The sequence below is a fragment of the Alternaria conjuncta genome (assembly GCF_024043145.1).
Source record: "Alternaria conjuncta strain BMP 0040 chromosome Unknown scaffold_9, whole genome shotgun sequence".
NCBI classification, from domain to species: Eukaryota; Fungi; Ascomycota; class Dothideomycetes; order Pleosporales; family Pleosporaceae; genus Alternaria; species Alternaria conjuncta.
The window spans coordinates 962084-984865 of NW_026250098.1; the positions used below are offsets into that span (position 1 = coordinate 962084).

General features: G+C 53.1%; 11 protein-coding genes and 1 non-coding gene across 12 annotated transcripts; 2 read left to right on the top strand and 10 right to left on the bottom strand.

Moving 5' to 3' along the window:
• Positions 1-223: 223 nt before the first annotated feature.
• J4E85_006789 (uncharacterized protein) lies at positions 224-649 on the bottom strand (the record flags this gene model as incomplete). The annotated part of the gene is made up of 2 exons (XM_051471025.1): positions 224-485; positions 555-649. 2 exons carry the CDS (start codon positions 647-649, stop codon positions 224-226), a joined length of 357 nt encoding a protein of 118 aa, XP_051325235.1.
• Positions 650-1316: 667 nt separating this feature from the next.
• J4E85_006790 (uncharacterized protein) lies at positions 1317-3132 on the bottom strand (the record flags this gene model as incomplete). The annotated part of the gene is made up of 3 exons (XM_051471026.1): positions 1317-2852; positions 2903-3040; positions 3100-3132. The coding sequence occupies 3 exons, from the start codon at positions 3130-3132 to the stop codon at positions 1317-1319; spliced, it is 1707 nt and encodes a 568-aa protein (XP_051325236.1).
• A 522-nt stretch (positions 3133-3654) lies between these two features.
• Positions 3655-4479, top strand: VMA4 (V-ATPase V1 sector subunit E; the record flags this gene model as incomplete). The annotated part of the gene is made up of 3 exons (XM_051471027.1): positions 3655-3687; positions 3772-4280; positions 4329-4479. 3 exons carry the CDS (start codon positions 3655-3657, stop codon positions 4477-4479), a joined length of 693 nt encoding a protein of 230 aa, XP_051325237.1.
• A 431-nt stretch (positions 4480-4910) lies between these two features.
• Positions 4911-6805, bottom strand: J4E85_006792 (uncharacterized protein; the record flags this gene model as incomplete). The annotated part of the gene is made up of 3 exons (XM_051471028.1): positions 4911-6102; positions 6151-6618; positions 6669-6805. The coding sequence occupies 3 exons, from the start codon at positions 6803-6805 to the stop codon at positions 4911-4913; spliced, it is 1797 nt and encodes a 598-aa protein (XP_051325238.1).
• Positions 6806-8396: 1591 nt separating this feature from the next.
• J4E85_006793 lies at positions 8397-8494 on the top strand. The gene has a single exon. It is a non-coding gene; the product is annotated as a tRNA-Val (tRNA).
• Positions 8495-9000: 506 nt separating this feature from the next.
• Positions 9001-10593, bottom strand: J4E85_006794 (uncharacterized protein; the record flags this gene model as incomplete). Its single annotated transcript, XM_051471029.1, has 1 exon — positions 9001-10593. One exon carries the CDS (start codon positions 10591-10593, stop codon positions 9001-9003), a length of 1593 nt encoding a protein of 530 aa, XP_051325239.1.
• A 783-nt stretch (positions 10594-11376) lies between these two features.
• Positions 11377-12871, bottom strand: J4E85_006795 (uncharacterized protein; the record flags this gene model as incomplete). The annotated part of the gene is made up of 2 exons (XM_051471030.1): positions 11377-12024; positions 12074-12871. 2 exons carry the CDS (start codon positions 12869-12871, stop codon positions 11377-11379), a joined length of 1446 nt encoding a protein of 481 aa, XP_051325240.1.
• A 2380-nt stretch (positions 12872-15251) lies between these two features.
• Positions 15252-16295, bottom strand: J4E85_006796 (uncharacterized protein; the record flags this gene model as incomplete). Its single annotated transcript, XM_051471031.1, has 1 exon — positions 15252-16295. The coding sequence occupies one exon, from the start codon at positions 16293-16295 to the stop codon at positions 15252-15254; it is 1044 nt and encodes a 347-aa protein (XP_051325241.1).
• A 368-nt stretch (positions 16296-16663) lies between these two features.
• Positions 16664-17944, bottom strand: J4E85_006797 (uncharacterized protein; the record flags this gene model as incomplete). Its single annotated transcript, XM_051471032.1, has 1 exon — positions 16664-17944. The coding sequence occupies one exon, from the start codon at positions 17942-17944 to the stop codon at positions 16664-16666; it is 1281 nt and encodes a 426-aa protein (XP_051325242.1).
• A 913-nt stretch (positions 17945-18857) lies between these two features.
• Positions 18858-19713, bottom strand: EGD1 (Nascent polypeptide-associated complex subunit beta; the record flags this gene model as incomplete). Its single annotated transcript, XM_051471033.1, has 3 exons — positions 18858-19123; positions 19259-19468; positions 19668-19713. 3 exons carry the CDS (start codon positions 19711-19713, stop codon positions 18858-18860), a joined length of 522 nt encoding a protein of 173 aa, XP_051325243.1.
• Positions 19714-20214: 501 nt separating this feature from the next.
• J4E85_006799 (uncharacterized protein) lies at positions 20215-20926 on the bottom strand (the record flags this gene model as incomplete). The annotated part of the gene is made up of 2 exons (XM_051471034.1): positions 20215-20463; positions 20522-20926. 2 exons carry the CDS (start codon positions 20924-20926, stop codon positions 20215-20217), a joined length of 654 nt encoding a protein of 217 aa, XP_051325244.1.
• Positions 20927-21781: 855 nt separating this feature from the next.
• J4E85_006800 (uncharacterized protein) lies at positions 21782-22415 on the bottom strand (the record flags this gene model as incomplete). The annotated part of the gene is made up of 2 exons (XM_051471035.1): positions 21782-21890; positions 21940-22415. 2 exons carry the CDS (start codon positions 22413-22415, stop codon positions 21782-21784), a joined length of 585 nt encoding a protein of 194 aa, XP_051325245.1.
• Between the last annotated feature and the right edge of the window lie 367 nt (positions 22416-22782).

Consider the following 22782-nt stretch of genomic DNA (forward strand, 5'->3'; position numbering starts at 1 on the left):
ATGGCTGTTACGTTGTGACGTGAACTTGTTGATTGGATGCAATACGCCGGCATTGGTAAGCAAGGCGAGCAGTGCGATTTCGCAACACATACCACCGGCTACTCAAGGATATACTCGAACGCGAGAAACTGCAAACATCAGAGACTTGGTAAGCAAGGCAAGAAGCTGCATCAATCAGTGTTTATGACACGCAATCGTCATTCCAAACTTCTGTTACTTCCATCTACGCACCGTCCTTCTTCCTCTGCCCGACGAAAAAGCCCAACCCAAAATCATCCGTCTTAAACGTAATCTTGCTCCCCTTGGGAAAGAAAAACACATCACCCTTCTCGGCCTTCACTTCCTTGCCCGTCTCATCGCTGATGTAGAAGTGGCCGTCTACTATGATCTTGATCTCATCGTACGTATATGTGTACACGAGTGGTGTTCCCTTTTCTAGACGGTAGAAACCGCCACTGATGGGCTTATCTGGGTCTGTGGACTCGCTGGGAGGGAAGGAGTGTTAGTTCGGGAAAGTGGGTTGATGGGATGCCACAAGAGGAGGCTAGACGTACGACGATACGACGTCACCGAGGTAGGCGTTCTCGTTGGCGATTAGAGGGGGTTTGAAGGTTGTTTGCGCCTTTTCGAAGTATTGCATTGCTGGCATTGTGATGGTTGGTATGGCGTTGGTTGTTGGGGTTAACTGGGGGTGTTATAGAGGCTGCTGAGAGTAGAAGGCGCAAGAGCACGACCGGCCTTATGTACTACAACCTTATCTACCATCGCCCAATCTTCAACACTTACGGCATCGGCATCATCAGCTCCTCAATATAGACTGTGAACGGGAGTTCCCCTGCCACCGCCATCCAGTCAGCCGCCATATAGGCGTAGAGCAGCGCATGTCTGGGACTTTGATACTGCATATGGCGCTTGGCGTGCGTCAATTACATGGCCGATTTGGCGGGAGCTTTGCTAAGCTTTCCGATCTTATCCACTGCCATCTATTAGTGTGCGCTGCAGGTCATGAGCAAGACGACCCCGAAACGTTGGAGGTAGCTGGAGATAGTGGGGTGGTTCAAGGTGGGGCAATGAGATGTAATCTGCGATTGGCTATGAGCTTATCGTCAGGAAAGGATTACTCCATCTGGATGTCGTGCATATGTGGGTTAGTGTAGTAACGTGGGTTCCGACTATGACTCGAGGAGACTTTCGCAAAGCGGAGAGGCTTGTTGCTTGAAAGGGACGATGACGCTGCGTAGTAGTCCTTAGAACTGCGTCTTGAATTCTGATAATACATTCTGGGTATATTCAAATTAATGGATGCGGTAGTGATATCATGCAGGTCGTTCTTCTTCATGGTCTTCGTCCTCTTTCCACTTCTTGCGCCACCACTTCATCTTAAACCAGTCGCCCAAGTTATCTTGGCTTTTGCTCCCTTGGCCGTACCCCCAGGTCTGTCGTCTCCGGGATGTTTCGTCCATGTCTGTATCAGAGATATCGCCATCTTCTGGATCGGGATGATCAAGAAGTGATGTAGAGCTGTCCACGGGCTTCTTTCCTTGCGACACGCTCCTGCCTCGGCTACCGAATCCTTCGAACCAGGACCGTCGACGCATCTGATTGAGCCACGCCGACTGCGCAGCGTTTCTTCGTGGAGGCAAGGTTCCAGATCTCGGTCGTCGTTCTAGATCCACGGATCGCCGAGCAGGAGAAGGCAGAGTCTCTCGATCGTTGAGCTCATCCCATATCTCATTTGTCTCCTCCGAGATAGTCATCCGCCGTCTCCTCGGCAATCTACGGGATTGTATAGGACTTTTCAAGTCGCCGGCGTCTACCGATGCTCGCTTCTTCGGGTTGGCGAGTGTCACCGCGGGACCTGTGGGAGCGCGGGCCAGCAGAGGCGTCCTCTCGTCGACCGCTTTCCGTTTGGCTTGCTCCGAGGCATAGCCATGAATGCCTGGGGCTTCTTCGTCGATGTCCAGAGGTGAGTCGGATTCGTCGTGGCTATGGCCATGCGCAAGGCCGATACCGGGTTCCAGCACATTGTGAGGCATCGGAACCCTGCCTGTGTGCTTGCTTGCTACTGGTGACATGGGCTCTTCCTCGTTGTCTTCAAGTCGCCAGCTCAAGCAGACAACTCCCGCGAGCAGAATAACAGTTCCAAGTGCGATCAACCCAGCGTGCAGACTCGACAGGCGATCGTTTTGGTCGAAGTAGATGAGGCCGTCTATAATCGCGATGATATTGTACACGCAGAAGACCAAGGGGTAGAGCACGCTCGTGCTAACCAACTTCAGTCCGCGATGCATGTAGTAGAGTTGGGTTAGGGCGAAGACGACCAGTCCGACTAGGATCATCCACGACTGCCAACGGTCAAACTGATTATGGCGGTCGATGAGAGTCCGGACGAGGAGTTCGACGGCGCTCTTTGCGATTAGGAGCGAATGCGCGGAGAGGATGCCACTGACGCAACCGAAGAGGATACCGCGTACGAGGCGTTGTCGAGGAGTGGTCCGCGGATGCATGCGGTGCAGTAACCAAGTAGCAATAACCAGCATGACAACCACTATGCCCGTCATGACCATCCATACAATGAAGGTGTTTCGTCCCAGCAGCGCCAGCAGTTGATCCAGGTTATGCGACGGTTCCGCAATCGCACCGAACAAGGCGATGAGTAATGCGCCTATCGCAACGAGCATTGTGCCGACGAAGGAGTATCGCGTAAAGGGTTCGCTGAGGATTATGGAGGCGCATATCGAGTTGAAGACGAGGCCGGATGCCTGCAGGGTGGAGAGGACGGGAAGGGGGAGGGTGGTGATTTGAATGGTACTGCCGACGATGTTTGCTACGACGAACATGAGCATGCCCAGCTATGTGTATGTTAGTGAATCGTCCCCGAATGCGCGAGGGGTGTTCGTGCCTGCCATCTCCGCCGCTTGTATGGGGGTCGCCTCTCGTCGTCGTCGTCCTTCTCTTCCTCCAAGAGATGGGATTTCCGCTGCAGCGTCAGGCCAACGCTCTGAATGCTAGTAGAGGCAAGGCCGACCATTACTCCAAGCTGCATGTCCGTCCGTTAGCGCTCTATTCCCGTGGTGATATGGCGCCTTGGGTACTCACAGCAACGCTCGCGCCCGGCGAGAGTTCCACCATGGTTCGTGTCGGCTGTCGTCGCTGCACTGCGCGTGTCGCTACCTAGTCGTCGGGCGCATGCTGTGCGTATGGGGGTATGGGGCGGGGATGTGTGGTCTTGATAGTGGACAGCGCAGACGTCGAAGTCGCGAAACGTCACGCTGAGTCGGTGAAGTGCACGAGACGGTTGGGGAAGACTAGCCGATGCCGTGCAGGTTGCAGGGATCAGCCGACTGATGATGTAGTTGGACTCAGGAGGAGAGCCCTGGAGAGCTCAGGAGCAGCAACGAGGCGACGCGACGAGTTTGAACAAAATATATATCTATTATATCCATAGTGTGACACGTCTTATATTACCATCGCGTACCTGCGACGTCGTGCCATGGATCCTCTGCAGACGTACCTGGGTAACCGCGGGCATCGTCTGGGTGTCTGGGGGCCCAAGCTTGAACTTCAACCTCCAAGCTCCGTCACTGCTATACCTCGACGCCAGCACCCATAACCCGACCCCGTAGCCCAGAGGACCCCCACAATACCGCCATCATGTCGCAAGTCCACGCCCTCTCCGACGACCAGGTACAACTCCCCACCCGCTCCAGCCCGCGGCAAGCTCCCCGCCCACTACGTCAACACGATAGCTAACACGCACCACCATGGCAGGTCGCCGGCGAGCTCAAGAAGATGACGGCCTTTATCCGCCAGGAAGCCATGGAGAAGGCCAACGAAATCCGCCTCAAGGCCGACGAGGAGTTTGCCATCGAGAAGTCCAAGCTCGTGCGCCAGGAACAGGCCTCGATCGACTCGTCCTACGAGAAGAAGTTCAAGCAGGCCAGCATGTCGCAGCAAATCACCCGCTCCACCGTCTCCAACAAGAGCCGATTACGCATCCTCTCCGCCCGCCAGGAGCTGCTCAACCGCCTGTTTGAGAACGCTGAGAAGAAGCTGGGCGATGTTTCAAAGGACAAGAAGAAGTACCAGAGCGTCATGAAGGACCTGATCGTCGAGGGCGCCTATGCGCTCAACGAGGACAAGCTGCAGGTCAAGGTCCGGAAGGCCGACTACGACCTCACCAAGAAGGCTATCGAGGAGGCGCAGACCGAGTACAAGAAGAACATTGGCAAGGACGTCTCCATTACTATTGATGAGAGCGACCCGCTGCCAGAGGGATCGTAGGTTTAACATTACTATCAATGCGGGACAAGACTAATATCAGACAGTGCTGGTGGTGCCATGATCGTTGGTACAAACGGCCGAATCGACATCAACAACACCTTCCAAGAACGATTGAAGCTACTCGAATCCCAGGCCCTGCCATCCATCAGGGTCACGCTCTTCGGTGAGAACGAGAACAGGAAGTTCCACGACTAAGAGGTTAGTCTGGACGTGGAGTACGAGAATGGGCTGGTGTGCCCGGCCGCAGTCACGGGCCAGCACAGACGATGGTCCGCGTCAGCAGTGTCGGACCGAGGTTTTGATGAGTAGACTGTACATGCACGAGATCTTGTAGACCTCTCGGAACATTTAGCGAGTTTTATTCCATGCACATTATCAGAAGTAATGTTTGACTGTGATATCATTGAGGAACTGTTCTCGACCGCTAACTACAGAACCTCGTATGTACTGCGAAGGAGGGTATAAATAACAAAACGTGCGTACAAAGACGCTGTGTATCTTCGCATCAAGGAGTGGATATCATCAACACTCATTACTCCCGTAATAATCAAACGCCAGTGCTAAGTCATAGCATGCAAATGCTCGTATATGCAACAAAGGAAATCGTTACCATGCATCGAATGCACTCATACGCGTTCGTAAACGCGATCCCACATGGGACTTCTCGTCCTCTTCTGCCCACCACCCATGACGTTCCTCAACGGCCACTCAGTCTTGCTGCTCTTTTTGAGAGACGAACTGGGATCTGGATACCGATCGAAGCTTCTGTGCCCACCATACAGTTCGTCGTCCTGGTCGGTATACCCGTTGTTTGAGTACTCAGGGCCGTAGTCTTCAAGGTATGCATATCCGCCCGCAAAAGGATTCGACGAGGGCTGCTGGTGGGTAATGGGAGAGATGGGTCCGGAATCGTCGGATTGGTATCCATGGCCGGAGTTACTGGATAAGCTGGAGACGGCAAGGCCAGAGGAACTACTTCCGCTGTGGTCGGCGCTGTTGTATGCGAGGGAAGGGCGGAGGAGACCTCGTGAAGCTTCGGCTGCTGGGCTACTGATGGGACTGGTGGGAACGGGTTTGCGTTTTATGCTCGCCACGGCCGGGACGGGAAGCGTGTCTAGAGCGGACATGCTGGGTCTCCGCGGGCCTGTCTTTGGTGGTGAGTTGTTGCGACCTAGCACCGGAGAGTCTCCGTTCAATTCTTCGTCGGGTTCAGTCACTTCGGCCACTGAGTGCAGGCTCTTGTAGCTTGTTCGTCGGCCGCGCGCACGATTCGACGAGTGGCTGTGGTAGAGTGCGGGCGCCAGGATAGGTGTGTGATTATCTTGCATCGCCATTGGTGTTGACTCTGATGGCATTGAATTACCATCATTAGGATGGGGAATGCCTGCAGTCGCAATGTTGTTTGCCTGAGATGGTGTAGGTGCTGCAGCCGGCGGGATCTGATGGCCATGGTAGGCTGTAGACATCGGAGCCGGATCGTAGCCATCGTCCTCCCAATTCATATCCTCAACGAAACGGCTCGTCTGATGTGACGCAGGATTCAAAGGTCGCCTATGTTCGAAGTTCTCACCGCCCAGTCCGCGGTCCTGGAACGAGAAACGGGGAATGAATCCAGGTGATGATGGGGGCTGACTGCCTTCGATGGACCTCCTTCTCTTTCGGCGCAAGATGAAGCAGCATGCGAGTAGTAATGCGGCAATTGCGAGTACTGCTAGTGGCACGCCCACACCAAGTCCGATCTTCTCTCGTCTTGTCAGACCAGCATCGCTGGAAGCGGGTGCGACCGGATCTGCGGTCGGGTTTGAAGTCGCAGATGACCTTGCAAGAGAGGATGCAGATGTTGAAATGGTGGATTCTGAAGACGACGATGATGATAGTGATGAGGTCGCTAGTGTGGTCGAAGATTCGGAAGAAGATCCAGAGGAGGATACCAAACTGGAGGTTTCGCTCGAGGTACTGCTCGAAGATGCCGTAGGCGTGGAAATCGTGCTCAAACTTTCGGATCCTGACATCGCAAAGGATGACACTGCGCTAGTCGATAATGACTCAAATATCGAAGAGTCTACATTCGAGGCAGTCTCTGAGGGTAACGCCGTTGGTGATGCGGTGACGTCGGTTGGCAATGCTTCGCTTGCAGGTGGTGCTGCCGTCGCTGGTCCGAACTCTTGTATGAAGTAGGATTGTATATCGTATGGCAGCTCTTCGAACCATTGCGGTCGGTTGTCGTCTAGGAATTCCTCCCAGAGTATGCTCGAGACAGCGGGTATGTTTGTCGCAGCAATCTGTCTTAGCGAAAGTGGTAGTGCAGTAATGAGCACTTGCAAGATCTCGATACTATTGCCAATGTCAGTGCAGTCAAAACTGAAATACATCAAGAACCTTACGCATCGGGATCTTGTCTGTACTGTAGCGATCGAACATCTGGTCTTGGTGCAGGTGTGATGACAGGCACCGCAGCGCCGTGTACCAAACCCACCACATTCCCCAAGACCAGCCAATTCCATCCTCTTAGCGAATGCATGTATGCGTGAACGAGCGAGTGTGGTAAAGAAAGCAGTAATAATAAATCGCAAGTAGCTGAGAGTCAATGTTCGCAAAGATGCGTCAGCGCTTCATGTCTGGCAACAATAGTACGAACAGTCAGGAAGCCAGTGCCCAGCGGCAGCGGTGGCCATACTTTTTGACTGTTCACACCCATGTACATTGTCGCATGCCGTCGACGTCCATAATTCGTTGGAGCAAGCAAAGTCGTCGCAGGGTGGCGATTGATCAAGAGATCGTCCACACAGCCCACCGGTCTCGTTACTGCACTTGGTAGGATCTCATGCAGATCAGGGTCCTGACAGCCGGTTATGAGGTCGCGCACCCGCAGATTCGCCCCTCACTAGCCACACTTCGGATGCCACTTTTGATCGAATCGCATGTCGAGCTGCCGTTTATCCTGGCACGGATGTTTTTGGTGGAGCGATCCGAGTGGGTCAACGGCTGAGTGTGGCTGGTGTGTTGCAGGAGGGTTCGCTTCGCTGCCGAACTGGAGAACGCTGTGCCGGCGAAGCGATGCCGCGTATACGTTTGATGCGATCTTTGCAGGGAAAGATTTGCATACAGAGACAACGTGACGTTCGATAGGAATTCTTTTTATTTTTGGATCAGTTGGTGCCGGAGGACGAGTGCCGACCAATGACTGTGAGGTGCGCGTGTCGTTTGGGTGACTCCTTCCATCTCGCGTCGGCTGCGCGCAAACGCTCAATGAGGAAATCACCGTTCACCGTCACCATAGTCGCGTCTGTCTACGTCTACTGAAAAATCTTAACGCAACCTCACACCCACTCCACCATGAACAGCCTTTGTATATACCACCACCACTATTTACACGTTTGCGCAACGCGACCCGGTCATGGCATGGAATCATGTCTGCGTACCTGCGCTATACCACCGACGAATGCGGCATGCGCGTTCCTGCGCGAGTACCTCGAGAGCATACGCGTAGAATTTGCACTCAACCACAAGCAATCGCCTGGACAAGGCATACAACTGCTAAACCCCTTGCTCATTCAAGATCGTAATTAAAGCAGTCATGTTCAGTTGCGGCCCTAATCTTCAATACTGTTTCCTTCCTACCTTCAACTGACTCACATACTCCAGGACCTCACCGCTAAGCACCATGCACCCCATGACGATACTTGCCGCGGCACGACTTACGACTCAGCCATACCGAAGTATAGTCAACGCGACGGATGCTATTAGATCGCCCAATACCAACATACAAATTAGTCAACGTTCAAGCATGCTCGCTGCACCTACTTGCAATTCATCAAAGTCTGCGCATCAAAACCACCATATCATCCGACTTGCACGTCCAAATGTACCTCAATCTCAGAGTCAATCATTACGAAAGCCAAGCGAATGAGTGATTCGAGGAACCAAGCCTGCCACACTAGCAGCAGAAAGTCTTGTGTGATGCGTGGATTGGTTACCAAAAGGAGTTGGCGCCCGACATTTTCCCACTTTCTAACCCCACCTTCCAGGCCTTCTTTCGAGCCCCGCGACAGCAACGACGACGCCGTTTTCGCAATATATTACGCACTTTTTGGTCTCATTTCATCAAGCAAGGCTCGTTGGTGTAGTTGGTTATCACGTCAGTCTAACAACGGCCGTCAAACGCCAGTTAGGACACTGAAGGTCCGGAGTTCAAACCTCCGATGAGTCATCATCGGCGTTCGCAAGAGCGCATCGAACTTTTTTGCCTTTTCCTTAGGCTGTTGGGGTATCTTTTTGCTTGAACAGCGCCCAAATCATCATTTTGAGCCGGTTGAACTCACAAAGTGAAGAAGATGGCGTCGAGGATTTTTTAGGCCCCCTGTATGTCCTCTAGCCGGCCGCCTTACACTCTAATTGATATAACACTCTTAGGTACCCTCGTTGGATCGTGGGGGCTCGTCGGCCCGTCTACCCTGGTATCGCATCGGAGGCGAGGATGTAGCTTGTACGCAACATCCAGATGAGAGTGCGACTTTGACTTAGACGCGGTCTGGTTCTGGTTCGGGCTGGTCATAGAGATTCTACTTTGGTGTACGAGCATTCGAATTCTAGCTGGGCAACGCGACTTTGCAAGGACTGCATACGGTTACGCATTCGCTAGCTACAAAACTGAGGAGATTTGATGCTGCGGCGCTGCTCTGTTGGGTTGAAATCGCAGGCCAACTCGCACAGGCGCTACTTTCGCAGTATCGTTTTAATTACTGCAGGCAGTCTTTTGACATTGTTCTCTCCACTTGACTTGCTTCTCCAGGCCACTATGCCATCTGGTCTTACTAGAACGGCCCCATTGTCTCCTACCTCTGAAAGCTGATCCCATTTCCCGTCAACATCTTCTAGTTCCCTACCATCAATAGCAACAACCTGGATTAGCTCGTCTCTAACCTTATTCCAAGTAGTAGGGTCTGCAGTAAAGAGAACGAAACGGTCCAAGCATAAAAGATCGCGGGACGAAACGACATCATCTCCCTTCTTCAGCCACATGTGGGGAAAGTGATGCCCAGGAATGGTCGAAGGGTGATATTCGGTGACCTTCAGCTTCCCATTTTCATCCACCTGGCCGCCGTGAAAATTATCCCGCCCCTCATTGTCGATATCAGCAGTTGGATAGAACCAGCCTATTTCTGCCCCTGGCGCCTTGAACTCGGCATCGAGGATGTTTTGCGCTCTCTGCACATCCGCATGCATTTGAGCATAGCCTGGATGGCTTTTGTCAAGCAAGACTTGAATGGCTCTCTTGTTCTCTTCGGCTGAAGAGTCTTTGCTGATACCCAATGCCTTGTCCATGATCATGCTGTGACTCCGCATATTAAGCAGGCTCGATCGCGCTACTCTTTCTCCAATTGGGCGGCGTTCTTCATCGTATGTGTCCAGAAAGTCGCCATTGCCAAGTTTGCCCTCGAGCATCAAAGCTAGCTTCCAAACCAAGTTGTTAGCATCTTGAATACCCGTGTTAAGTCCAAGAGCACCCCATGGAGGTAGGCGATGCGCCGCGTCACCAACGAGGAAAGTGCGGCCGTTTCTACTGCGATACCGCTCAGCTGAAATAGCGTTAACAGACCAGTGGCTCAAACTCATGACTTCAACTTCCAAATCTGGAATGTTGATGCTCTTCTTTAATCGACTCATCATTGCGTCGTTGTCGAATCGGACGGGGTCGTCCGGGAGGATGCCGCAGGCAAAAATCCACTCTTCTGTGTCGGGATTGTTGGGGTATGGGCCAAGGTGGTACAAATAGCCAGTGCCAATACTTCCGCCCAGCTCCGGGTTGATGAACCAAGTTATGAACGCTTCTGGTTCGGGATGTTTGAGGGATATTGGTGCTCGAATGTGCGCAGTTACCATGTCGACTATGTTCTTCTCCCCATGTAGTTCAATGCCAAGTTTTTCTGTTACCATACGCCCGCCATCAGCTGCAATAACATACGAAGCTCTTGTAGTCTCGCTAGGTCTAGATTTGTCACGGAAGTTGATGCGTAACTCCACGTAGTCCTCCTTCTCCACGATGTCGGTAACTTCGGCACCATACTGCACACCGCTCGGGTTCAACTGCTTGGCTTTTCGTGATAGAATGGGCTCGAGCCGTATTTGTGGCAACGTGAGATAGCGACTAGGACTTGCTGTCCTGTACTCGTCGGCATATCTCCCACCACCCCATGCGTCGCGCGAGACTATCTTGGTACCAGTCGGTCCCAGAGAAGTGTACCACGCGGTCTTGGAACATGTGTTCGGAGGTGCTGCATTGGCAATAATCTCTTGCTCCACTCCCATCTGACGGAATATCTCGCCGGTTCGTTGGTTGAGGCCGCATGCTTTTGGGTGGATCGAAGTGCTAAGGTGACGCTCGAAAAGCACGTGTGGGATGTTGCGAAGGGATAACAGGATTGAGGAAGAAAGGCCTACAGGGCCTCCTCCTATAATGACAACTGGATACTGCTGAGGACTTGCCATTTAGTCCCGGTAAGATTGATGGACAGCAACGAACGCTGGAACACATGAACTTTACAGCGAGAATCCCCGCTGTCTTTGACGTTTCGGCTCCACATTCCCCTCCCGAGGTCTTTACCCTTCCAGGGTTGTTACCAACTTTACTAACTTGACGTGGTAAGAATGTGGTATCTCACACTACCTACGTCACTCTCGGTTCAATATGGAACGTCAAAACGGCGGTCTTCCAGGCTTCGCGCTCGAGCTTCGAGTCTTGTCGCGACGGACTTTGGGTGTGTGGGTGTGTACATTGGTGGGGTCGGTAAGTGGATAACGGTAATTTCAAGACGGCGGTCGGTCACGACGAGCGCCGATTCTGTCCCACATTCCGCCTGTTACTTTGCCCGCTCTAATCACTCATTCATCACACGTGTGTCAAAAGGGTTAATGGCAAATAAAAAGTATCTTTGATAAACGATTGGTTGAGGAAATCTATCCATCCTCTATGTCTCTTTGTTTGCCTAAAAAGCGGCAGAAATATGTACAAGGAACGTAAAGCTATACGATCTGAATTTTCGTTCGAGTATTTTCACAACGCGCAGAAATTGCAATTCGCCAAAACATGGCTTAGTACGCGCCGTAAGAGCCGGTGCTCATAGCACTGTTTCCATCGACGGTAACAGTAACCGTCTGCTTAATCGTCTCGGTGACGATAGGTGCGCTGGCGCAGGTAGTAGCATCTGCAACCTCAGATGGCACCATGGGGGTAGGCTGTGGGGCGTTGTAACCGCCAGTCGCTGTGTTGATTTGCTTGTCTGGGAGCACAGCGCTGTATGCTGAGTATGAGCTCAGGGGGAGGGCGGTAGCGGCAGAAGAAGCGTCGGGTACGGCCGCAGAGTAGGCAGCAGAAGATGCAGCGGCGTATCCGGAAGAGATGGCAGCAACGCCAGTGGGGGTCATGATAGCGGAGTAAGCAGTGGTGCTGTTACCGGCAGGGACAGCGGCAGCAGTGCAGCCTGCACCAGTTGCTGAGGTAGCAGAAGCAGGGCCGGACTGGATGGGGTTGCATCCTGGAAGAGCGTCAAGAACGCTTCCGTCATCACCACCGTATGCCTCCATAGCGGAGCAGCTCTTCCAGGACTCATCGCTATCCTTGTTAACGTTGGCAGAGCCAAAGCACTGCTCCATCTCTTCTTGTCCACAGCCGCAACCGCACTTGCAACCGTCGTTCTCGCTAACGGCCTTTTCGAGGACACCGGCTTCCCATCCGTTCATCTATCATTTTGTTAGAAAGAGGAGTCAAGCAGGGTAAAGAAGGACTTACAAAGTCACCGTGGAACCCGTAACCAGTTGGGTCACCGTTAGACAGGACCCAAGGAGCATCATCAGGACCAAAAGTAAACTTGGTAACGTCCCACCAGTACTCAATGAAGAGAGTAGGGAAACGCGCGGCCCTATGGGTCATAGGGCAGTTCTCGATACCGACACCAGCGTTGCCGTTGGGGTAGGCCATGTGCGCATTGGGGTTCTTGGGATCCATCTTCTCGCCGTTCCAGCACGAAGGGAATGTGACTTCGGAAGCGAAGCCGTACTTGCAGGTGCTGAAACCCTTGGGGAAGCCGTTGGCGAAGATGGCTGTGGAGCCACCGTCGGGCTCGTGGCAGCCCCAGCGAACACCGGCGGGGTTGTCGCCGTCGGAGCGCTTGAGCGGGCTACCGGCGATCATGTTGAAGTCCTCTGGGTACGCAGTGACGTTTGCCCAGTTGTTGCCATCGCCGTACTTGTAGTAGATCTTGGTGGCTAGCTCGGGTACGCGGTAGAGCTTGGTTCCGTTGGTGAAGAACAGGGTTGGGCGCCAGTACAAGGACTTGTCGGTCTTGATACGGGCAGTGGTGCAGTCAGAGGCCTGGGTATCCGCAAAGCCCATGGACTTGGAGAGTCCGTTTCCTCCGTCGAACGAGTGGAGATGGGGGCTCTCGGTTCCGGGGAACAGACCGGGATCGAGGCGCTGGTAGCTCATGGCATTGCCGGCGCGGTTGTAGAAGCTGAAGTAGTTGCCAACGCATTGAGCGGAGGCAGTGGCGGCAAAGCCAGCGGTAAGGGAGACGATATCGAAACGCATGTTGGCTTGGTTGTGGTTTTGGGGTATGTGGAAATCTTGTATGAGTCGTAAGACAGCGAAAAGAATGAGCTGTGTGAAAATGAAAGGACCGAGTCACAGACTCTGTAGGCTCTTGATTTCAAAAGGAGTGTGTAAAGAGTCAAAAGAATGAAAGAATGGTATTCCACCGGAAGCCAAAGAGAGAGCGATGTGAAGACAGCGATAAGAACAGGAAACTGGTGGGCAGGCTACTAGATAATATATCCAGGGACGCCCACATGCATCGGGAATTACATGCAGCCATGGGGGCGGCCAGCCCACGCTTGAGGCGCCCCATTCTAGGACGAGATTAGCTGAGGCATCCAAAAGTTTGACTGATGTGACTAGATTCGCGTAGGTGCGTAGTTGTTTCCGGGTGGAGATCTGAGCCAGGGGAGCCGCGCGCAGTTCGAAGGCGGCGGCGCGGGTGTCAGGGGTAGGATGAGAGAATGCTATGCCGCGAGTCGCAAGAATACGTGGTGACGATGCCCAACTCCCTCTAGCCTGCAGCGAGGCTTGCAGCACGCCGTCGCTATCTGAAACATACCAACATGCAGTTCGCGCGACTCCCGTTATTTTTTGCCAGAGTCTGGAAGACGGCTGACGTATCGATAGGACAGAAAGACAGATTCCGTTCCTGGCGGCGTTCGGGGCGCTTAGCGTCACGATCGTCGCACGCGAGGCCCAGGTGGCTGATCTTCAAACGGTGCTGACTTCCCCTGCCTAAGATTAATGTCCGCGCGCGCTTCCATTTGCTGCACATGTTTCTTTTTAGGCCTCGATGCAAGGGCTCCGATAAGGAGGACAATCCGGCAGACATGCCCTTTTCTTCCACCGCACCCACACTATGTGGAGCTTAAAGTATTTGCCGCTGGGCCGCGACGGGAAGCACTCAGAGGATCGCCCCGGTACCTGGGAAACGAGATCTTCGCAAGGACCGCTTGCTGTCGATGAGGACACGATCCAGGGCAACGGTAATCTCGACGAGCTGTCATGTCCTGTATCCAGAAACAGAATCGATAAAGAATCCCACGTGATCTTTCTAAACTCGTCCACGGGTCATCACGCTGCAGCATGCCACAGTCCGAGCTGACGCTCTGTCCCCGAACACGACATGTGCGTGGCGTCGAATCACAATTTCATGATGACCTCCAAGTCAAGTTTAGCAGGCAAAAGTCTCCTCCCAAGGCTAATTCTACAGCATACGCGTTCCTGCAGCGTACCTGGCAGAAGTCTCCGATCGGTAGAAGAGCGGCCGCCATTCAACAAGTTCACAGTAGCCGGAGTGTAGCTGCACTGCTTAGTTTGGTACCTGACGTCTCAACGACAGCTCGTGGCACAGCGGCTCGTATCGATAAAGAAATTACCATCCCCACAATTCATGAGACGCACAGGACTTGTGCGAGGGGACGTGTGGTCTAGACCACACTTGAATGACATACTGCAGGTTACTGCTCAGTTGTGGAGTTGAGAAACACAACCGTCGTCACGATTTGCATAAGTGGAGATATCGTAGTTTTGCATCTACTCCGAGTAGAAGGAGTGGCTGTAAGTGCGCAAATACTCCCTGTACAAGTTCATGGATGAAGCCTGGATACAGAGGGCGCGTAACGAAGGTCTGTGGATTACGTAGGCTTCAACACACTATAGAGCCTCCTTCTAGGCGCTGCGTACGTCGCGCGCTTGTATTAGTATACAGGCGTGTAGGCGTACTACGGTTATTGAGCCTCCACGGGATGTAGCGACCGGTACACCAGAGCGGCAGCGTGCCGCGGACAAACGAAACAAGGTTCTAGCGGAACAGCGGAGCGTTTGATCCCCCAGGGAGACGTTTTTGTTCGTTGGTTCTGACAGGTTACGCAATCTTGTGCGTTGAGTTAGGTGAGAAGTGACGACTCGCGTCTAGAAGTGTCGAGCGGTTGAGACTCATGTATGCAGAATGAAAAGTTAGGAGATTCATAGAAGGCAGAAATCAAGATTCTGGAGCGACGATGAGGTCTTTGCGTGACGTACGCGCCTCGTAACTACCTGAGCAGGCTGGCGTACCCATACTAGCAACGAGCTTGTTCGATAACGTCTGCGTATGCTTTTGCTCTACATTCGCGAAGTGGCTTATTCCCAGACGTTCGAAAACAAGGTCGTCTTTCGCGTTGGACGATGGCTTCCGCCTTGACCAAGTAGGTTGAAGAGGTGTCCGATCTGCAACAGTGTCCCTTGGACATGCCAACGTTCACTCTGCTTTTCCTTCAGTCAGGTACCGAGATGAACTTCATGCGTGCCGTTCCAATATCGCATCGATGGCGAATGAAGATTGCTGAGTTCGCCGCAACTCTTGGTGAGAATCGCGTGCGTACCAGCTCACTCAAGCCTTCCCATTCAGCACACTGTCAACAGCGCCCCACCGATCAATACTTCTCTTGATCAATCCTGCCATCAACTCCTTTCCGACAACGCCCCCACCGCTCTTCTCCACCCTCCTAATGACCAAGTCCTTCGTGCCCTTCTTTCCGCCTGCACAATCCACCATCACACTGACAGTCTCTCTACACACGCCCTCCTCAAACGCATCAGGATCGCTGAGCACAAAGTCTACTTCTTCATCCTCCTCTTCTCTCCTGCCCTCGAACACTGCAAATGTACTAGGTATCGGTAGACCGCGTAATTGAAGGCGATGCGCCTCCTTGGGTTCGTCTGAGCATAGGATTCCCTCGTATTCCTCGTCGTAGTATGCTTGTGGTAGGAGTGTATCGCGAAGCGCAGCGAGTATGGATATCCACGCCGCGTCGAATGCATTGCCATCGATGCTGATGAAGAACACGTCGAGGTAGAGAACCCAGTATCCCTTCAGTTGTGTCTCCGCTTCTGTGTCTGGGTCTTCGGGGTTCGTGGATGGCTTGTACAATATGCGGAGATCTGAAGCGCGGAGCAATCGTGTCGAGTTGAGGAGAGAGCGTATGCGGGTTATGAGCGTTTGCGCATATGTGGAAGGCGCGTTGCCGGGGATGTGTGAGGGTGTGCTGCCTGTAGATAGTTCCACGTTCGGGACAAGTAACCTCAACTCTTCTACTTCTTCGCCGTTGTCTTCTTCCTCCTCCGTATTCTGGTCGGCAGTCTGTCCGGGATACTCAAAGGTACCCGGGATGTCTTCCTCTTTCAAGATCTCTGCGCGCACACCGCAGACGACGCTTGTGTTTCCCAGTCGCACGACTGCACTGCCACTGCAGTGGGTGAGACTTCCAGTGTTGATGCCTGGTGTGCGGAACTCGTTTGCAGTACGGCCATTTGCGCGTATGGGCTTCTTCTTCTCTGCGGAAAGATGCGCCTGTAAGAACGGGTGCGGGGAGACGGCAGCGAAGATGGGGCGAGGGAACGTGAGGGCTGGGGAGGGCTGGGTTGCGGCTGCCATGGCGAATGTACTGGAAATTGATACGCGCTTGAATTGGGTGTGATGTTCGAGGCGCGAGTTGTTAGCATCTATGTCGGCGCTGGGAAATTTTGGAGCTCAGAGCTATGACGCGCTAGAGTTAAGCTTAAATGGGTGGGGCATGGAGATCACAACCATCGTCACGTATCAAGTCAAATTTGTTGGCTGTAACAAGAGCAAACAGGTCGACTTCGCACAACATTAAAACTACGTAACCTACACGCTATGCCTCAAGGGTATTCCGATGCGCTATGAACGCGACGCGACAAACAAAACATTACAGGTATATCCGATGCTCTCAGTCAATTTGTAAAGTCTGCTCGCGATCGTAGCTTCGTCGAGTTTCGAGCCTATCCTGAACTGAGTCCGGCCTTTCCAGCCTGTTGAACAGGCGTCCACTTGCCCTCCTTCTTGAATTGATCACCCCTCAATGTGCCCTCGGCAAGTTGGCTGATCATGTAGTCCCTTCCCTTGATCATCCACACCATCTGACTGGGCACCCTGAAGCCGTTGAATGCACCTACACCCTTCTGGGTGCCGATGGGGCAAATCTGCTGCTCCTTCAGGTTCGCCGTGTAGTGGCGATCGCCCTTGTGTGGCTCCCCAGTCAGGTGGGCAAGCAGGTCGTTCTTGAGGTTTGTCATAGCCGCAGGTACAGCGTCGTACATGTCCATGACACCTCCACGTGTATAAGAGCCTGCATCGCCGACGACGTAGACGCGGGGACCGGCGGATTCGTGCTCGACGCGGAGGGTCTTGTCGTTGCATGCGACGCGATTGCGGGTATCGAGCCACTCCTTCGGAAGGAAGCCAGTGTTCGGCCGAGAGCCTGTCGCATCGATGTAGATATCCGCTTCGACTGTTTCGCCATTGCTGAGTTCCACCCTCGTCTTTGCGCCTTCTTCTTCGCCCGCTTTGGTGGATCCAACGACCCTCGTGTTGTAGGTAACATTGCATCCGAGACGCTTTAGGAATTGCTCAGCGGTTTGACCAATGGCTGGACGTAGCAGAGGCAAGAGCTTCTTGTCTCCGCAAATGAGCGTGACTTTTGCCTTTGGGTTCTTGGGCGCGGATGCCATGAAACCCGGTCTGCCGTTCAGGATCTCTGCAACCTCTCCAGCAGTCTCGACACCTACTGGGCCGCCTCCACCGATGACTACCGTCTTTGCGCTCTTCAGGCCCTCCTGGAAGGCGGTATGAACCTTCTCGAGTGCTTCGCGGTCGGTTGCCTGTGTGAAGAGCGGGCTTGGTGTGGTGAAACCAGTCGCGATGACAAGCGCAGCGTATTCGACGTTTTGCTGCTCGCCAGATGCGGTTTCAACGCAGACTGTTTGGCCGGTAGGGTCGACATTTGTCGCAGTTCCTTGGATGAACTTGAACTTGGGGAACGCATAAGTGAACGCAGGCTCGATGGGGTAGAAGGTCTTCTCCGAAGGCATCATCTGTTTGGAGACGCTTTCCCGAGGTGCTGCGATGCGCCACCAGAGGTCTTTGGAGGGGTTGACGAGCGTGACATTGTATGTAACTCCATCCTTCTTGGGTAACTGTGGGATGACATGCTTGAGGGCGTAGTGCGCAGCGCTGATGCCTGCAAATGATCCTCCGAGGATCAAGATAGTTTCGGTACTCATGGTGAACGATAATTAGAAGATGCGCTTGGATTGGGTATCGTAAAGAAAAGAAGACGAAGAGATAGATACAAACACGTCGCAAAAGAAAAAGTTCAGGAGACGCGTCGCTATTAAACTTTAGGCGCGCTTCAAGCCTCAGGGACACCGCAGGTGGGGAGCCGCCGAATCGTTAAGTCGATGCTGAATCGAGGGTGCGACGTTTCAATGGGCTAAGCGCGTCGTTAGCTTGATATATGGTTTTCACGATTCCGTTATCAGAATTTTAGCCGGCTTCGGGCGTTGCTTATGCTCACGCTTATGAATCGCGTTCGTGGACAGGCTGTTCACACGCATTGTTAGATATTGAAGGCTTGGGAAAAGGAAGCTAAGGAGCGGGTGCTAGCCACTTTACGCTTAATCCCGGAATCCCTTGCTGCCGATCCGTCGCTGACAATACATACCTGTGCAGAGGAATGCTTACATGCTTAGAAACGATGAACAACGCGGAGACGTTCCGTCCTCCTGACAAAAACATCGTGAAGTGCGAGTCCTGCAGCTGGGTAATCTGGTATGACGTACGCCTGAGATCATTGCTATTCCGGGTTCTCCGCAGCATCTTGGGAAATTTCATCCGCAGCGTCTAACCAACAGACGCGGGCTTCAAGGCTTCGCAAAGTGGAATATAGGTATGCTCTAGTTTTCCATCTGGGCGCAATGGTCGTGGAGAGTGTGCTAGAAGATTTTCATTCATATCTTTCCTGAGACATAACGCCAGTCCGGTATTTTGCCTGCAAGACCCACCGCGATTGCTGACCGTCACGGTCATTGCGTTCATGAAGTCCTCCATATCAATATACATGCGGTAGGCCGTCATTGCACATAATCTCCTCTCTGGCTCTTGCGACCCTTTCTTAAGCTACTTTTGCGTAACTTCTTACTCGACCTCAGTCTTGGACTCGAAGTTGTCGCCAGCGACGAGGTCGGGGATGTCATCATCGTCCTCCTCGTCGTCGTCCTCCTTCTTGTCACCGTCCTCGCCCTTCTCCTTCTGCATGCTCTGGTAAGATTCGGCGAGTTTGCGTAGCGATGCGAGCGAGTCGGGGCCGAGCTGGTTGAGGATGCCGGGGACGAGCTCTGTCAGCTCCTTGTCCTCGCCGTGTCCGTAGATGGCGAAGGTGTTGGCAGGCACTGACGCGTGAACTATAAGATGCTTGCGTTAGTATGCACTCCGACAAAAAGGTAGGGTGGCATGAGTGTGGATCATGAAGTGCCATGTCTGTGATGTACCAGGGCACTCTTCTCTATCCACATGTCACAACGCTTGGGATGACGTACCCTTTGGTGCGGAGAAGTGGATGACGTTTCCGTCGCTCTTGAACATGTTGACCTCCTCAATGGCCTGGATGGGCTGGACGTTGAGCTTCTTCAGCGCGGTCTGGAGCTTCTTGTCGTCGGTGCCAGCGGCCCTGTGGACCTTCTTGACCTTCCTGCGGGGAGTACCCTTGCCGCTATATATCGAATTAGCCTCGAATTCCTCATAGCCATCTCAGTCCTGAGTATCGCTCGCTACCAATGGGCGGTCGTGGTGGGATTTCGCGGGTTCGTGATATTTTGCGGTGCGGGGCTGTCAAAATACAGCAGGAGAGGCTTGCTTACCCTGTACACACAAGTTAGCAACTACTTCCTCGAATGACATAGCTGACTGCTCTATAAAACAATTGCAGCTCAGAATTGGAGGACGTACCAATGCGCACCGACGCTTGCATGCGCGCCAACTTTGCTTGATCCATATTTGCGGTGTTGAGGAAGGATGACTACGTGGGGAGAGCTGTAGGCGTGGAGTGTCAGCGGTCGGGTCCGGATTCTGCGCAGATTGGGGCTTGGGCTTGGGCTCAGAGCGAGCGCGGGGCCGGTACGCACCTAAATTCGGGATCGTGGCCGAGACTTGGAGTGTGGTGTTGCTGGTGAAGTTGTTGCGGCCATCGGCGAAACTCGACGGAAGCGCCGATTGTGTGCATGGCCTCGCTTGTGGAAGCTTCAGATCCCCGCAACGTCAGAGGGGTCATGGCACAACCATCTCATCCACCTCGAGACACTCGCTATGACGCGTTGGTCATTGTTTCAATTGGATTCACATGCAGATACAGATGCACAGACGAACATTCGGAATAGCGGTCCATCAATTTTACACCAAAGGAAAAATGCTTCACATCCTAGCAGACTGGACCATTGCGCTGAGTTTGATCGCGAAAAGTGGTATTAATGCTCTACTTCAAAATGCCCACATCTACTTAGAGCAGTGCGATTCCAGCCACACCAACAGCACCCAATGCCCACGAGAAAGCCTTCGCTTGCACTGCTGCACCTGTCGGCGTCGCTGATGCAGCACTGCCGCTGGCGGCCGAGCTTGGGCTTGTCTCCGTCTCCGTTCCATTGGGGTTTCCTGGAATGTCTTCCTGAGTAACCTTCATGCCTGTCTGGTTCTTGCAGTTGTCGGCGAAGTTGATCTGGGCGTTGTTGACCAGGGTGACGTCCGCACACTATGTGGCCGTTAGCGACTTTCTTGCGATGATGGACCATTCCATGTCAAAGGCTTACCTGGTACAATCCACCCGCCTCGTGGTTGTTGGTAACAACTTGGATCGAAGCCTTGGTACCATCCGTCACATTCAATCCTTCCGGTAACGAGACGTGACCGAAGCAGAAGTCTCCTAGACCTGATACTTGGGTCTGTTGTTGTGCGACGATACTGAATCCATCTCCCGGGTTATCGCCAATGGCCATGTATACAGCAACGTTGGTCTGCGGGTGCTCCATGTGCAGTTGTATCGGCCCTCCGCTGATTGGGAAATCGGTGCGCTCTTGCTGGACATCGTTGTAGCCTCCACAAGGGAAGTTGCCCTCAGTGTCATCGGTGAATCCACGCGCTTCAGGGAAATTGAGCTGGAAATGGGCGAGTGTAAGAGGAAGGAAGGCGAGCGCAAGAGCGCCGTTGGTAAGCATATTGATGATTGAGAGATAAACGTAGGTCTTGATGCCGTGTAGGAAAGAGAGGGAACAGCGCTTTCAACCTGACGCAGAGGATGCGAGAAGGTTAAGAGGGTAACAATAAACAATAAGTAAACGCCGAGATCACCTGCCGTATTTATTACAGCTTACTTTGGGACGCGACCCATCCCATGCCGTGCATTCCGTTCCAGTAAATCGCGTGGCTTGCCCGTGAGCACTCGAAGCGACCTGCATTGATCCCGCGTTTCGAATAGGTCGACGATCTAAGCAGATAGCAGTAAGTGAGCAGTATCCTGCATCAGCGGCGACTGTCGCTAATGTGCAAGCCGTTAGGGTGTGGTATCGTGTGGCGCGCAGGATGCCGACAATTGAGCAAGTTTATTACCAAAGCGGTGGTTCCTCACCGCGGAAGCGACTAGCGTCCAACAAGGTTACATTTCACCGATGGCATTTCCGGTGACGCGCCGAGGCCTAGAATATGGTTCTACTGTATAGCCGGGAATGGAGATCAAAATGATGGGAATACCACGTTTACGAACCGCATTTGTGTTGCTGGAAATAAGCTTTGTGCACCCCACGGGCTTCTGCGAGGAAGCTCCTAGCACCTTGTACAAGGGAAAAGCCAAACACCTTAGAGCCTATATCAAGATTAAAACATTCAAATTAGGTGGCCGATTGGAAACGTAAGCTCTAGGGTGTCCAGTTTCCCCTTGTATGAGGTGCTAGCGACTGGACGAACACGAAGGGCTGAAAAACCTTCTTAAAATCATGTCTCCGGGTTATCACGATGAATATTACGCTCTAGAAGAACTTTGTTTGGATATGAATAACAGAATGCAAGTCGAAGACTTAGTGCGCCGCAACCTGGTTGAACCTGCCAAACGCCAGCTCACCGACGAATGCACCTGCTAGCACAGACATAAAGTATCCAACATTGTAAGTCATGACTGCCAACATGCTGCCCAAAAGTTAGCTTTGACGCATTGACTGGGACGTGTAGGGCTTACAGGAGATATCCGACGCCGGCCACAACTGTCATCAACAGTGCCCGGGGCAGGTCGATGCTGAATCTCCATGGCTGAACGTGAGAGACCGGCGCCGAAATGATGCGCACATCCTCCTGGACACCGTTTGTTGTGAGGACACCGGTCATCGAGTTGGCGTCGTCTGAAGCGCTATCGACAACCGCTTTCTCGCCGGCAACGACGATATAGCGTCGCTTCAGCGCGCTCTTGACTGCCTTGATCTCGAGGTATGTCTTTGCGGTGAAGAGGGCGCGAAGGATTATGGACAGGAGAATAAGGAAGATGCATGTCCCTGCGTATTGACCAGCGGTCGTCGGGGTCCAAGCCTCGGAGAATAAAGGAGTGGTCGTTGACGTGACGAACGCCATTGCCATACCGCCATGTGAGGAAGTACCCATGGACATGCCGCCCATATCCATCGAATCCATAGTCATATCGTGACCCTCGTGAGCAACCATGGCGATGGGTTCGACGTGCGTGTAGCGATAAGAAGGGTACGTTGGTGAGGCTCAGGACGGGTTCCGTTTAGGTCGCGCGGGGTGATAAGGGATCGAAGAATAGGTACCGAGTTCCAGACTGCTATCTTAGTCCTGGGGCAGGCGATCGCTTAAGAGTCCTTGGTACGCTGTGGGCTTGCGCGTTCGCTGGTTCCAGTTCCGTAAAGATGAAGGCGCCTCAGCATGAACGCACGACCTGGAGGCGCTGGTTTCGTGTTGCAGTGTATACAAGTGCAATGAATGCGTAAGATTCTGCGACACTCAAGAGTGGTCAAGTCTGGGCTGAGGCGTGAAGCGTCGGGGCATGCCCAGGTGTGAGCACATTTCT